Source organism: Morone saxatilis, unplaced genomic scaffold (genome assembly GCF_004916995.1).
Source record: "Morone saxatilis isolate NCDOM2014 unplaced genomic scaffold, NCSU_SB_2.0 Contig1, whole genome shotgun sequence".
Taxonomy (NCBI): Eukaryota; Metazoa; Chordata; class Actinopteri; family Moronidae; genus Morone; species Morone saxatilis.
In genome coordinates, this window is record NW_023339651.1 from 12,575,853 (window position 1) to 12,591,039 (window position 15,187).

A 15,187-nucleotide genomic window follows, 5' to 3' on the forward strand; every position below is an offset into this window, starting at 1 on the left:
AACATTTGGACACAGATCACAAAATACTATATGGTAGGAAGGGGAGAGATAGGCCGGAACTATAAAGTGAACAAAGCAATCCATCAGGCCATCATGTTATCGATTGTTTTTATCAGTAGTTGTCTTCCCTGAGGGGGTAAAATAGGATTTGGATCTCCGTTCACTCATATTACATGGAAAAATAATAATAAATAATGGAAATGTTAACTAATGAAGTAAGTTTTATTTTTCTCGTATATATTCTCGATGCAATGTTTGACAGTATTTTGATTTTGCCACAAGCACAATATTCCAGTATACTTACAGCTAAAATGGCATATCTGACTGCTGCTTTCATAATTCATAATCTTTTCACAGATCCTCATAAAATGCCCTCCTTCCCCTCCAGTCATCACAGACTGGCCTAGGGAAACCAAACCATTTTCTGATTTGTCCCCATCTCCCCTTGAGAATCTGCTCAATGACTCCCATCGAGACAGTATTCATATTATTGTCTGAACAGCTTCAGAGACTAGAATAAGTTTATGGTGGTTTCATAATTTCCATGCTCTGATCACAAAAGGACACTTGTTTGGGCCTCTTGTCTCTCAGTCATTTCCTTGTTGAGGGTTAAGGGGAGGAGTGGCTCTGTGGACTGTGGCGGCTGACAATCTCACATTGTGTGAACTGGTGCTGCTTCACAAAGAGCCCATTGTGCAGAGCGCTGGCCCGGGGAGAGGGGACTGGGTCTAGGCTAGGTGACAGAGAGGTGTGGGTTCGGGGGGCTTGGGTCTGGGGGCTAGAGCTGCGATGGCTGGCCCAAAGTAGGGGCGTGTATTGGTGCTCAGCTGACGCAGTGCTGGGGCAGGGAGGGGGCACACGTGTGACAGGAGTGCCGTGCTGCTTGCCACACGGCTCCAGTGCAAAACATACACTGTACTCCCACCTACTTCATATAAGCACTCTAATCTCTCAGAGGTGAGCTTTATGGAAATTGGTTTTTAATCAGAGCTGTTGTCAGTCTGATTTATTTTCTGTGTCCAACAGAATCCAACACTGTCATTATAGAACTAGGGGCTTAATCTGCTTGTACAACTGTTCCCAGAATTTGAAATATTTTGCTGTTTATCCTCTTCTGACTCCAGCTCAAGGACAGGCCCACATGTGTTGCGTACTCTAGATTTGTTTACTCAGACAGATGGCCTAGCAGTCCAAAGTCATAGTCCACAAAACCCCTTTTTTTCTGCTGCACTGCTGTTATCCATGACCACCAGCTTGAGACTGAGTCTCCCTTTTCTCAGCCCATACTGTTCTGCTCTCCATCCTCAAACCTCCTTCCTCTTGCCATGTCTGAGAGTGACAGGGCTCTCAGGTCAAGCTGACGCCAGTCTCTCTTTCGAGTCTGAAGCAGGCCTAGGCCCTCGCCCAGCTGTTCCAAGGTCTATTTGGCCGTCTTTCTGTCAAACCCGGCTGTTGCCCTGGCCTCTCACCTTGGTGTCAAGAGCCCTTCGGTGATGGAACATTTTAAAACCACGAGCATAAGAAGTTGAGCCAAAACATAATGGCCAATTGTGCCTCCGTGATACTTGTTTCACCATTGTACATGAGTCATTGCAAAGGTTATGCTACCTGTCATTCCATTCTGCCTCAAAATGTCTTGGCCTAGTTAAGCCAACCTACTATCCTCCTTGTTCTAATTGACTGTGCCAAATTTTGACTGCTATCTGTTACAATACAGACTGTGGTAAAAGAGTTGAGGATGAAAGTGACATTTAACAGTGACAAAGTAAACAGGGCCTCTCATCTGCCCTCAGGGTGGGATTACCACGGACTGTTAACTATTGACTTCTCTGTCTACATTAGAGGCCATCTATGGGCTTCAATTGCTCTGTTGCTGACAGGCTATGGTTATGCTGCACAAATTGGGTCCTTGAGTTAAATTTATTTGGTCAGTAGCTAACATAAATGTGATACCTTTTAATTTTGTTTCCAGCTCTATCTCCTAATATATTCCAATTTGCTAAGGGCTGTAATTTATCATCTGTGGCTACCTGGTACTTATAGCTAGGAACCACTATGATATTTTGGTGTCTATAATTCTGCCTCTGTGTTTAGTGCAGTGAGAGTATGGCCCAACAGCTAACCATGCCCAGTGTGCTTAGTTATACAGTTACTTCATTGAACCAATATAAATCCCTCAGTCAACATAAGATTATCAAGGCTTCTCCCATTGCTCCTGTAAGTCCTTTGGAGGTCAAACTAATCAAAAGTCAGTTTTCTGAGCTAGTAATATTTGTGGTAATGTGTGTGCATATATTTGCCTTCTTTTAAGTACTGTCTTTCCAAGAATGCATCTGCGTGTTGTACTGACTAATGTACTCATTTAAACTGTAACTTTAAATTGAACTGTATTTCTAGCACACCACTCTCACTCAGAGCGATGCAGTGCAATGGACTATAAATAGATTATCTTATCTGTTCCAAGTTGAGCTGCCATGTCTCCATTCATTGTAAATGAGCCGTGACTACATACAAAGCCACTGTGTGCTTACATAAACCTGCATGTAAAGCCTTAAGGGTTGTACACAAAGTGGTATTATTGTAGAAGTTCTGTGGTCACGTTATTTATGGCTTACAGATGGCATCAATGTCAGCATGCATAGTTGGGTTTACACCTCACAGCTAGGCATCAGACAGATTAAACTCAAAACCGCTCAGTGAACCCATGAACTTGCACTGTTTATAAATGGAACAGTCCTTTTCACTGGTCCTCTCAGGCTCTTTCTAGCTGTACAATATACAACATGACTGTGTAGATCAGGGCTGAACTACCAAAATTGCAGGCTATATTCACATTGGAACAATGTTATGATGATGATAATAAAGAATTGGAATAATTTTATTGTAAAACAGTCTAGTTTATTTGATAAATAATGTAAATTTGTATTATTTAATGTCTTTTGTATGCACCTGATTCTAGATACCACCATTTTTTAACTTAAAAAATGATTTATTTAAAAACTTATTTAACCAGGACTTAAAGTGCATCATTATTACTGTGTTAATTATGGACTATTAACCAAATACAATAATGTCACACTGAGTCCATCAGAGTTGTGAACAACTACCTAATTTCCCCGTCTGAAATCACCCTAAGTATTGTTAGAGCTGTACTTTCTTCTACAATCGGAGCTATTGAAGTAAAAAGCTGCATATATGATGTAATTATGTAATTACCATCTTTTGAAATGCTGCAATACATATCACAAGGCACAAAAATATCACAGTGAGCCCTAACAAGAACATTTGCCTGTGCACAGACTGTCATATCAGTGCGTGTCATGCCAAGGCTTGGCATGAAAATGAATGCTGGGGTGGATTGTGTGAGAAGACAGACCATGTGGAGGGATATGTGGGCACGTCTGTTCACTTCCACATTTAACACAGTGTGTCTCTGTTGTGTCCTGCAGCCCAGCACTCTACCCCAGGGTACAATCAATATGAACCAGTGCTCGGATGTCATTGATGGAGAGTCCAGGACAGGTCAGAAGAACTCGCTGTGCATCCTGACCCCTGAGAAAGAGCACTTCATACGGGCTGAGTGTAAAGAAATTATCAACGGGTAAGACAAGACAATCTGCCATTATCCCTTTTTATATGTGTGATATACAATAACTGTGGCCTCAGGTGGGCAGTATGGTTTGTGTTCTCTTTGGTTTGAGTGGATAGGGATGACAGAGACTTGGATAGGAGAGAATAGTTGTGCTGTGCACAACTGCCTCTGCTGCCAAAACTGCTCTGCCCCCTGCTGTCTCTTTTGGGCTGTGCTTTTCTGAGACTTGTAATCCACACTGCAGTGACAGTGCACATTCTTGAACTGTTTCCTCTCCCTGCCTCTCTAGCCCCTCTCCTTGTGTTCACCAACCCCCATATGCCTGCTCACCGATCACAATACACAAGCTTTAAGCCTCATTATTTGGTCGTTTCTTGTGCGTTTCCTCCACTGCCTGTACATTCAAAAGTGTGTTTTTGCACTGCACTCTCCATCCTTGGCTGTAGCATACATATTATGGCTATTCTTATGGAACTGTGACTCACAACACCCACTCTCCGTTATGCTACCTGCTGTATCACTGTATTCCTCCTACTCTGTCATCTGGCTCCCATGTGTTGGTTCTGGGCCATCACACAATCATATTAGCTTGCAAAGTTGCCAATAACTGACAGCCAGGATTTTTAAAATATAAATGTATTTAGGTTTGGGTTTCTGTATTGTGCCATATTTTACAATTACATGAGGACTAATGTTAATCTTTATAGCTATTTTCAGATTATATTAGTTATATTTCGTCCACTTCATCATTCTTATTTTTAGTCAGTTTTTAGTAGACTAAAACTCTGGACACTTGAGATTTGTTTTATACACTGCAAACCATTTTACAAAAACATTTACTACTTTAGTCATTTTTTGGGGCAAAAACATTGTGAACATTTTAGTTTAGTTTTAAGACCAAGAGTGAGCACTTTAGTAAAACTAAAGCAAAGTGCTTCTGGGTTACAATTTCTTCTTTCCAAATCTGTTTGATTGAAGATATAAATGTTATTACTTTGTGTGGAAGTAGAATGATCGTGCTACAGTGGAGTATGATGGCACAGCAGCATAAATTTAATTTATTCTTGCAAATGCTTAAAGGTCCAGTGTGTAACATTTAGGAGGATCTATTGGCAGAAATAGAATATAAATATTCATAGGTATGTTTTCATTACCAATCACCTGAAAATAAGTAGTTACCTTAAAATCAGCCGTTTTTATCTACAGAGTCAGCGGGTCCTCTTTTACGGAGTCTGCCATGTTGAGCTGCCTTGTTTCTACAGTAGCCCAGAACGGACAAACCAGACACAGGCCCTTTTTCACGTTTTTCTCATCCACCGTAGTTTCTCCTACACACTTAGAACAGGAGGGCGAGGTGACGACATTGCAGTCATAAACTGCTGCTACTAAATACTACACACTGGTCCTTTAACTAAATATACTCCAGTTTATCAGGTAATAGTGTCCTTATGAATTGCGTTTTTAATAAAACAGATTTTTAGTCCTCACAAAGAGCAAAAAAGCAAACATTAATGAATGAAAATAAATGTTACCATAATGTACCAAGATGCTTTACAGTATGTTCCAACTAGGGGATTAGACACTGACTAAAGGTGAGATTAAAGAAAACTTTAGAGGGTGTTTAATCTATTATATTATGAATCTAGTGTAGTTGCCTCTTTTTCTATCTGTTAGTAGTATTAGGTAATGCTCATGCTTATCCTGGCAAGTATAATAGTTTCTATTTGGCTGCAGAGAACTTTGTTCCAGTCATGTATTGATCCACCATGGGTGCTGGGTTTGTAAAGTCTGCATTTAGTGTCCCAAGAACAACAATTTGACTATCACTATTTGTAGGTGGCAGGAGGCTCTGACTGTATATCCCAGGACCAACAAGCAGAACCAGAAGAAAAAACGCAAGGTTGATCCACCCACTCATCAGGTAATGCACGTGTTCACACACTCTGTAGTGAAGTGTTTTGACCTTGCTCATACTTTACAAGGTAAGAGTAGTAAGCAACCAAATTCAGTTTAAGGTCCGTGTGATATTTTTTATGTATACCTTATTGTATTGTCTATCAATGGGTTCTTAAATGCTGCCTAAATTGTGGCACACATAAACCAAGGGGCCCCCTGTATAGCAGACAATAAGGAGAGCATGGTGCCACAACTTTGGTGATTAAATGAGATTGGTCACATCGGTACCAAGTGCAGCAGTAATTCTGATGCAAATTTCACTTAGTATCTGTGCTTGTATGACATCATCTGTGTTATAACTGAAGTATTTTCAAATGACAGGTAATGAGTTATTTTTGGCTGCTAGTATGCTTTCATGCTCACATGTTGAATGTGTATATGACTTTGTTTGTTTATATATATATATATATATTTAAGGACAACATGTGCTGTGGAAGTATGCACTATGGAGGCTTTTCATTCCACTCAAACTACAGAGAGAGAGAGAGATGTATTTTTTTTTTCTGTCAGCAACATGACTATCCATAATTGTCAACTGATGTGCCACATGTGTCACATGCTACATCTAAATTAATTCCAGTGGTCATTTGTACGATGGCAAAATAATTACAGTGTGAACATTAGTTATTAGGCAGCAAGCATAAGAGAACTATCAAAATATTCCTGAGCAAATAATCAAGGTTAGGGGTAATTTTGACAGCTGCCCGCTAAAAAAACACTCAGCAGTGACTTTCAGCAATGTGACCGTGAACCTCTCGCTTACGAATTTGCTGGTGCACTCTGTTTCATTGTTATGTCCAGCAGCTGCTGTCCTGTCTGTTCATTTATCAACCTTGTGTGCCTGATCAAAACAGATTTTTCTTAAAAATCATCACCTATGTGCCCTGTGAGAGCAGGAGTGTGCAAGGGCTCAAAATACTCCATGAGGAATGGGACAATACTGTGAAATTACATGTCAACTTAAGCAGAAGCATTTCTGACCTTAAAACAAACATCATGCCTTTCATAGAAGATTTTTTCCCCTGACTACCTCATGTCACCCCTATTTTTAATATTACAATGAATGAATCCATGTCCTGTTTGTTAGCTGACTATCCACACTGACCGCTCTGTAGAGGGGCGCAGAAAGAGACTTTCTCTTTGGAGAGCTATGTGTCTCTGTAAAAAAAATAACATTATATGAAGTATATCTACACACATATTAGGGGCTAAAATCGAAGAACAATTGTGTTCAACAGTCTGAGAACAATCAAACAGTGTCATTCAAGCCAGTCATGTGACATCCATTAGGAACACAATGCCCATAGGGAATAAAAATGCACTTTTCATGTCAGTGTAGTCACATGTCTCCCTGGAAGGTAAAATAACAGGACTAGGTAAAGTTTTATTACCATAATAATGGTTCCACTGACAAGATAAAATATAGGCATATCACGTAATGTTCCACAGACCACCCACTGTGGGACACAGTTTTTCCCCTTCCCTACCTCCTTTTTGAAGTGAGGCCAAAATTGTGGTGAGTGCGCACAAAATTCTCTCTGAAGTTCATTATCTGGTTCCTCTAATGACGGCGCCCTGAATCAGACTGTGACCTTTCTGGGCTTACACCAACAGGCTCATTTGCAGAGGGACAGTGGTGACACGGTGATGACCTTGAACTGTGTCCCATGTGACTTCTTTCATTTATTTATGTCTTTCTTTGTTGATCTGACAATACTTTCATGTGAGTGTACCTGCTGTACTCCATTATTAATGGACTGTCCATTTTCATCTTATTGGCAAAATGCAGTGTTAAGCTACTACTCATAGACTTAAGATAGTAATAGTGACACGAAGAGGGCAAGATCAACCATTGTTCTGTAAATCAGATGCAGATCTAACACAATACAGACTGCATACACCTATGATTGTATTCTCTGAGTTGCTGATATCTGCTTTATTGCACAGAACCGGGTTGATGCTGTACAACAGGAATACTTCCATCTGTTTTTTTTGCATGTGTGTGAAATAGGAATGGCATGAAAAAAAGGTGGTCTAGGCCAAGCCACATGCTGATAATGTGTGAGGGTGATTATGCATCCACTGCTTGTCTAATGTCAGTTTCTACCATTGTCTCATGGGCTGTTCAGTTGATGATTCAGTTGTTCAGTATGAAAATGTGATCTAGATTTTCTACACCTCACACTTCCCAACATCTCCTCCCACTTTGACTTACTGGAGACATGTGCTTGGAAACTGTTGTAAATACTTGAGTACAGTGACAGTGTTTGCTTTCTGGGTGGTTACCCAAAAATGAAGCACCTGACCTTGAGTACAACAAGATTACATGACAGGCAACTTGTTTGTGTCTTATATTGTAACTGCAGAGAGTCTAAAAAGAGTTTTTACTTTCAGATTCTTGTGTTGGCTCTTAAGCAACAAAACACTTAACCTCTTGTAATAGTGCTGTATTTCATAAATGTTAATGGATTTGGCCTACATAAGAAGAAAATTAAAAATCATAGTTCAAATAATACTGAAATTATAAAATCATTGGGACAGATTTTTAGGGTCAACCTGTATTAATTATAATCAGCACTACATAGCATGCATTAACATCAAAGGCTTTTTGTGATTGGCAGGGTGGAGTAACTCCAAGCCAGTGTTTTTCCACTGAAGACATGAATGGACACCCAGTGAGTTCAGCTTGGGCTCAACTTTTTATCCTGCTTTACTCTTTGGCTTTGGAATCCCAGCCCTAATAGATTATATTTATTATATCCTGATCAATCCAGGTGAAGGGTGTGAATAAAAAGGACATGATTTTTGCTTCTCTTACTTCTGGCGCTCTGATACTGAAAGAGTGATCCTTAGCACAACAGTATGTTTGTGGTGATTGCAGTAGGCTGGCTGAAAAGCTGATGTTTCAGGGTCACTTTGCTTTGGAAATCTTGCTTTCTCTTCTTATGAACTCAAATAATCATCTGCTGATTCCAATACGAACTGGTGACATCAAAACGTAATACACAAACACTCAATGCTGACCCAATGAGTGTTTGATTTTGTGTGCTCTTTGTATTTTGCTCTTTAATCAGATGAAGATGATCTTTATGATTTTTATCCGAGAAATTCTATCCCAATACATTCCTCCTCTGCAGAATCTTTGTTCTGTTATTTTGTTCTCTGGATCCCTCAATAATACAGGTGTTTGCCATGAATGAACTCTTTGTTCTTTGTCAAGCTGTCAGTCTCTTTCTCCTTTCCACACATCCTCCTCCTCCTCTCTTCCCAGAATTAGTCATTTTACCAATGATGAAAGCAGTTTTCTTTTGCATTGTCACTGTGATATTTGAATTACCTGACACATACACATAAAAATCTAACAAGTCAAAGAAGCTAAATCAAAACCGTGATGTGAAATCATGTGCCACTGAACACCAAGACTGATGATTACCTCTCCAAACTGAAGCCATAGAAGATTACTGTGCTGTGCGTCAGATGTACTGGAAGGAATTAATAAGTGAGATAAGTGGTATTGTGATTGGCACATGATTGGACTCAACTGCTGTTGAGAGCAGACTTGCAATCAAGCACATATAAATCAAGAAAACATATTACTTACTTAATTTTCACATTCACTTTTCAGCATTTAATTGTTCTTCAATTTCTTTCCTTTTGTATTCCTTTTTGTAGTCTCTATGTGACCTTACCTCCCATTATGTCCTTTCCTCTTCCCATCCACTCCTTCCAACCCAAACCCTCAAACAGGAACCTGGCCCTGCCAAGGTGACCGTTACCAGCAGCAGCAGTGGAGGAAGCATACCTTGCCTGCCCAGCAGTATCGCCAGTGCTGAGCGTGTCCCGATGAGCCGTGCCACTCTGTGGCAAGAGGAGAGCCGCTGGAGCCGGGCCACCATCCCCTGCAGCCGCAGTGCCTCCTGTATCAGCCAGCTGAGCCAGAGCCAACCAGACTCCAGTATCACCACTCAAGACGGTGAGGACTAAGATGACGACATGCCATTCCTCAACATCCTGTATATTTGCTTCAGCTGTCATTTTACTCATAAGAAATACTAGATCGCTTTAGGAAACATCTTGCTAGTCACAGCTAACATAAAGACATTGTCACATGGCAAATCTGCAATGACCTGGGCGTCCACATTAGCTTAGTCTCAGTTTTATGTAACAGATATGTAATACATGATATTTATATATGTGTGTAATATTTTCACATATCTAACAATATTTGCAGGCTGTTTTGGGTGTTAATCAATGGCACTGTGTTCTTGTTTCAGATAGCGGCACCATGAGCACAGGACGCAAGGTACGAGTGGAGAGTGGTTACTTTTCCCTGGAGAAGACCAAGTCGGAGCCCTCTTCACAGTCTTCACAGCATTCTCCACCCCAGCATCTGCCCCTGTCCTCCTCAGCATCCTCCTCCTCTTTAGGAGCTCTCAGTCCCAGGTATAACTCTGAGTCAGAACCCCAGATTTCCCCTTATCAACCCTCCCAAGATCCTCTTCCTTCTCCAGGTGCGCTTGTTTCCCCCAGCTACTCCACCATGAGCTCCTCTCAGAGCTCACTGGACTCTGAGCCCAGTGGGACTACACCCACCTGGGAGCGAAACAGTGGTGGTGGAGGAAGCACTGGTAGTGTCAGTGGCGGAGGAGGCCGAGTGGGCCGTTCTGGCAGGGAATATGCAGCACTGTCTGATGTTCCACGGGCTCGCAGACTGAGTTATCGTGAAGCCTTCCGCTCAGAGAAAAAGCGCCAAGAGCTGAGGGCACGGACACGGAGTCCTGGCAGAGAGGAGGTGGCTCGGCTGTTTGGGCAGGAGCGCAGGTGAGAGGTTATAGATAAGTGTCATGCTCGGCACACTGAAAAAAAAATTCTTCAGAAACATTTTAAGTTTGTGGCAACTGCTTTCTGAATAAATGCTGAACACATATCACATAGCAGAAACATTCATGCAGATTCACTTGTGATAATAATGGCAACCAAACATAATTAATAATCATTAATGAGCCACTGGTTGTTAGCCCTTGGTATAGCATTAAAATATAAATAGCATGCCAAGTAATCTATTATGTGAAGTTCATGCATTGCTTAAAGCATTCAACATTTTAGTTTTTTAGCACCACCCTGTGGCTGCTGTCCTTGAGGCATTCATACCTACCCTAGCTTACCAGTGGTTTGCCATTAATGATTTGGGAGATTTAAGTGCATGTGTTACTTTCTTTTCTATGGATCTCTACCTTTTGCTCTTGCTACTTTGCTAGTTTGTTTTGTTGTTTCGATCTTTTCCAGGGGCTTCTGAACAGAGCTTCTCAGATCTAATGCTCAACCAACCCCTCCACCCCTGTCCCAATGCTGTTCCCTGCTGGTCACCGCTGATTCCTGCTTTCTATCATTTCATCTCTGCACTGCCTGGGAGCACAGACATACACTGTTTCATGAATGCTTTACTGTATATATTGTGTATACTCAAACATACTGAGGGTTGGTACTAATGGTGGGTTAACGTACAGTTTGATGTCCCTTCCTTTCTCATACAGACACACACACACACACACACACACACACACACACATTAACAAGTGCAGTGCCTTAAGGTAAAGCTGTGTTGCCATTGCTGCTACTTCTGCAATTTGATTAATCCGCCATCCTAGTCATTTTCCTTTTCTTCTAAAGTTTAATCTCTCATCATATAACACAACTCTTTATTCTTTGATGTATCTATGGATTGTTCTCTTCGGGGATATTATTTCTATCTTATGTTGCACATTGTTTTCTATGAAAGGGACTTTGAGTCTAGAATGATATGTAAATGCTGTGCAGTAATGGTGGCATTGCCATTAACTGAAACTCCTTGTATCCATTATGGACATGGCTGATATTTGCTCTCGTATCATGCCTTGGTTTTGTTTTTATGCTGATTCTGCTACCATTTGAGGATGATATGCTACATCATTATGTTTTTAAACACATTTGTTTCACTATTATGTCATTTTTAAAGAATGATTATGATATTTAACTCATTTTAATGTTGCGTGAAATGCTGTAGGCGCTGTACATTGAGAACTTCTTTAAAGATTATGTTCCTTTTGTGTCTCTTAGGCGTTCTCAAATCATTGGCCGATTCCAGGAGGGTCAGCATGTAGAGCGTATGGATACAAGCAGCTCCAATGAGCCCTCTGCTAACACCACACTAATCCAGAGACAAGGCCGCAGCGAGAGACGCTATCTGGCTAACAAACATGTATGCTATTCTCTTTGTTAATCCTGAACATCTAAATATAAAAAGGTGTAAAGATCGCAAGGAATTCACTGAATGGCATATGACCTACACATTGAGAGTTAGTTAGACATAATATGCCTACGTTAGTAAGGAATATAATTTTATATTTTAGGAGATGTCACTGGATGCAGGAAAGGACCGTGCAGTCTCTGATGTGTCCAGCTCCATTTTTTCTAATTTAAGAAGAGCCAAGTCACTGGACCGCAGAGTCACTGAGTCCTCAATGACTGTGAGTACTTGTACTACTTTTAAATTGTACAGGGTCCCTAGCCAGTGGACTACAAAATAATTAAGCACCGCCTTCCCACCCATGAAAACTGCCAATTGTGTTTAATAGAGCATCCAGAAGATTGAACCCTTTATGCTGCAGTGTATGGTCCAATTTTTTGTGGCTTTTTTTTCTCCCTCTGCACAACCTAAATGCCCAAAAGGGTAGAATTTTGACACAAAGAGGATTCAAACACTTTTTGACGTACATTTGCGTATAACATGTGCATATAACAAAACGCTGTTATTAAGAACTACACCTAAGCGCACAGTATGATATAGGAAATGAATTTTTTAGTTAACGGTTTCTAGGCATTACCCATTTTTGTGGCACAGAATGTGAAATGATTGATATCCTCTAGCAATTTGCAGTATGCAAGATAACAAAAAAAGTATTATGAGTATGTAAGCATTAAGTCATCCAGTCTACTATATGATATATGCATGATTAACTGGACCCATTTGTTTAGGCATCCATGTGTAAACTTTTTGAAATGTCCACTAGTGAGTCACAAAATCAGAGTACATAATTTAACTTCAGTTACACACCACTGCAACTCCAAATGTGACCATATTACATCAGCACTTGTCTCCAGTCTTCAGTAGTGACATTAAACCAGCCCTTAAATTGCTTAAGGTTACTATTCCTTAAGTCTGACTCCTACCAGTCTGACAAACTGCTACTGATCTCAGGTCTGTTCAGAGATTGCTGCAGGGGTGATCCAGTCAGTGTGTGGTTGGTCTCTCTGGCCGTGTTGCAGCTGCCAAAACCCCCACCCACTCAAACACACACACACGCACACATTCATGTACACACCGCCGCCACTGCTACTGATGATTATAAATAGCTAGCACAGAAGCAGCCGCAATCGTGTGTATGTCCCTGGGACAGACGGAAAGAAACAGATTGTCAACATATGAAGTGAAGGCAGTTAGCCATCAGAATGACTCTCTGCCAGGCGGTGACACCACACCTGATGAAGCTCAACAAAAACAAGGTATTGTTGAGTGAGCAGAAGCCAGGTTTTGGACGAATGATTTCCTTTAGAGTCTATAAACAGACTTTGAGCTTGGTTTCAATGTGCAGCAGTTTGTGTTTCACAGGGAAAGATCAGCTCCCGCCAGTCGGTCTCTTTAGCTGGAGCAATGTATCGGCACTTAGACTTCTTGAGCTGAGGTAGTGAGTGACCTAAATGTAAACAAATGTACGTAAATGTAATAGTGTTTAGGGAGACATCAGTCATATATGATTACATCAGTGATGAATACTCACTTAATGACGACTTCTAATATAGTGACAAATTAGTGCAAAATGTTTCAACACAATATTATTTTATTTGGTTTTGCAGTTCTTTTCAGCAAGTGGTAGCTTAATGTCCTATTATTGAGTTAATCTAGTTGCATCACATCATATCATATCACTCTCATTTGTCCTAATTGCAGCCAGATCTGCTGAACTTCAAAAAAGGATGGATGACAAAGCTGTATGAAGATGGAATGGTAATTTGCTTTTATTAGAAAGATTAATTTGCTTCTCTCCCATAATGAATAAGTATTACAATAATGGAGGACTGGTGAAATCAAATGAATGGTGTCTTTTTCCCCCTCAGTGGAAGAAACACTGGTTTGTCCTGACAGATCAGAGTTTGAGGTACTACAAGGACTCAATAGCAGAGGAGGTAAAACTTCAAGTAACTGTGGTTTTTGACTTAATTTGATTGAAGAGGCAATTAAAAAACAAGGATTTTTTTGTTGTTGTTTTTTTCAGTTTTGTCTGTTAACTTTGTTTCATAGGCTTCAGAACTGGATGGTGAGATTGACCTTTCCACATGCTATGATGTCAAAGAGTTCCCAGTGCAGAGGAATTACGGTTTCCAAATCCTGGTGAGTGTTGATTCTTCTTGTCATCGATTGTCCTGCGTCATTAATCACCAGCAAAGATGAAACTCATTGTCTACACACTTGAGCTCTTCTGTCTCCTGCTAGTCTATAAACAGCTTTAGACACCATGTGGTGCAACTTTAGGTATCAAGTTTTGCCATTTCTCTTTCTGAAGCGATTCTTTGTCTGTCATGATGGATGTCACTTGACTTGTCATCTCTCTGTGAGAGGCTGACATCATAGCGGTCTAAATCTGCTGCAGCCAATGCCAACCCTGCTTGTTCCTTTTGAACACGTGACCCTCATCCTGCACAATATGTTTACCTAACCTCTTGCATTCAAAAGGCCTGTCGTCAACATTTGCTCTACACACACACACTTATGTTTTTGGTAGTTTTCACTCTGAACCATAATTGCATAACAGTTGTGCAATTCCATGAATCCTGCTGCACGCCCTATGACAGAATACTTTCGTCATATAATCCTTTGACTATTAAACATTTTTAGCACTTGTTGCTGGCAAAATACTTACTGGACGCATATAGTTGCGATGCAATGCATTCGTTCTCCTTTTGATGTCAGTGGGGTTTTTGTTACTGTCACATGTAGACTTAAATTTGCCATACTAATCCTTTAGGAGGAGAACCATAGCTACAAGGTCATTTCTTTTGTTTACATTAGCTTGAAGCAGCTCCCCCAGCTATTTTCTGGAGGATGTCTGAAATAGAGATGTCGAGGGGATCGTTGTCTCTTTGGCTAAGAACAACATGGGTTTGGTGTCGAGAAATTAATAACTCCAGTATTTATGTCTACTCCCTCCGCTCCATGGTCAGACGGGAGGGGGCTGTTGTTCTGTCATTGCAGCTAAAGCATTGTAAACTTGAACACTAATTAAAATTGTGATGTCTGGAAGTTTAAATGAATAACTGTGGTCATGGAGGAAAAAGAAACTTAACTTCCACTAGAGGTCACTGTATATAAGGCTTAAGTTAAAGTTATTGCAGATACAGCTGAGTTACAAGGCCTTTGAGTGTAGGATACCACTTTTTACAGGGATTTATATTGCTTTGGTTTTGAAGATGTTAAGATGTCAACTTAATGTAACATTGTAGAATTATACATCTAAAAGTTACATTTGCCTCAACTCATTTTTAAAGCCAGGTGCTATTACCATTAAATGGTATTTGTACAAATTCTAAAGACTGAAAATTGCA

General features: G+C 40.5%; 1 protein-coding gene across 7 annotated transcripts in view; it reads left to right on the forward strand.

The window, feature by feature from the left end:
• Nucleotides 1-15,187, forward strand: part of si:ch73-103b11.2 (myosin phosphatase Rho-interacting protein) — a 48,027-nt gene that overhangs the window by 19,090 nt on the left and 13,750 nt on the right. For 3 of the 7 annotated variants that reach the window (XM_035665706.1, XM_035665688.1, XM_035665697.1), the window contains exons 4-13: nucleotides 3,450-3,601; nucleotides 5,429-5,513; nucleotides 8,170-8,223; nucleotides 9,296-9,521; nucleotides 9,823-10,369; nucleotides 11,645-11,786; nucleotides 11,938-12,054; nucleotides 13,536-13,592; nucleotides 13,703-13,771; nucleotides 13,887-13,976. In XM_035665706.1, coding sequence (XP_035521599.1) covers nucleotides 3,450-3,601; nucleotides 5,429-5,513; nucleotides 8,170-8,223; nucleotides 9,296-9,521; nucleotides 9,823-10,369; nucleotides 11,645-11,786; nucleotides 11,938-12,054; nucleotides 13,536-13,592; nucleotides 13,703-13,771; nucleotides 13,887-13,976 — 1,539 coding nt within the window. The remainder of the gene's footprint in view (nucleotides 1-3,449; nucleotides 3,602-5,428; nucleotides 5,514-8,169; nucleotides 8,224-9,295; nucleotides 9,522-9,822; nucleotides 10,370-11,644; nucleotides 11,787-11,937; nucleotides 12,055-13,535; nucleotides 13,593-13,702; nucleotides 13,772-13,886; nucleotides 13,977-15,187) is intronic. The other 4 variants (XM_035665713.1, XM_035665735.1, XM_035665728.1 and 1 more) reach the window with 2 other exon arrangements.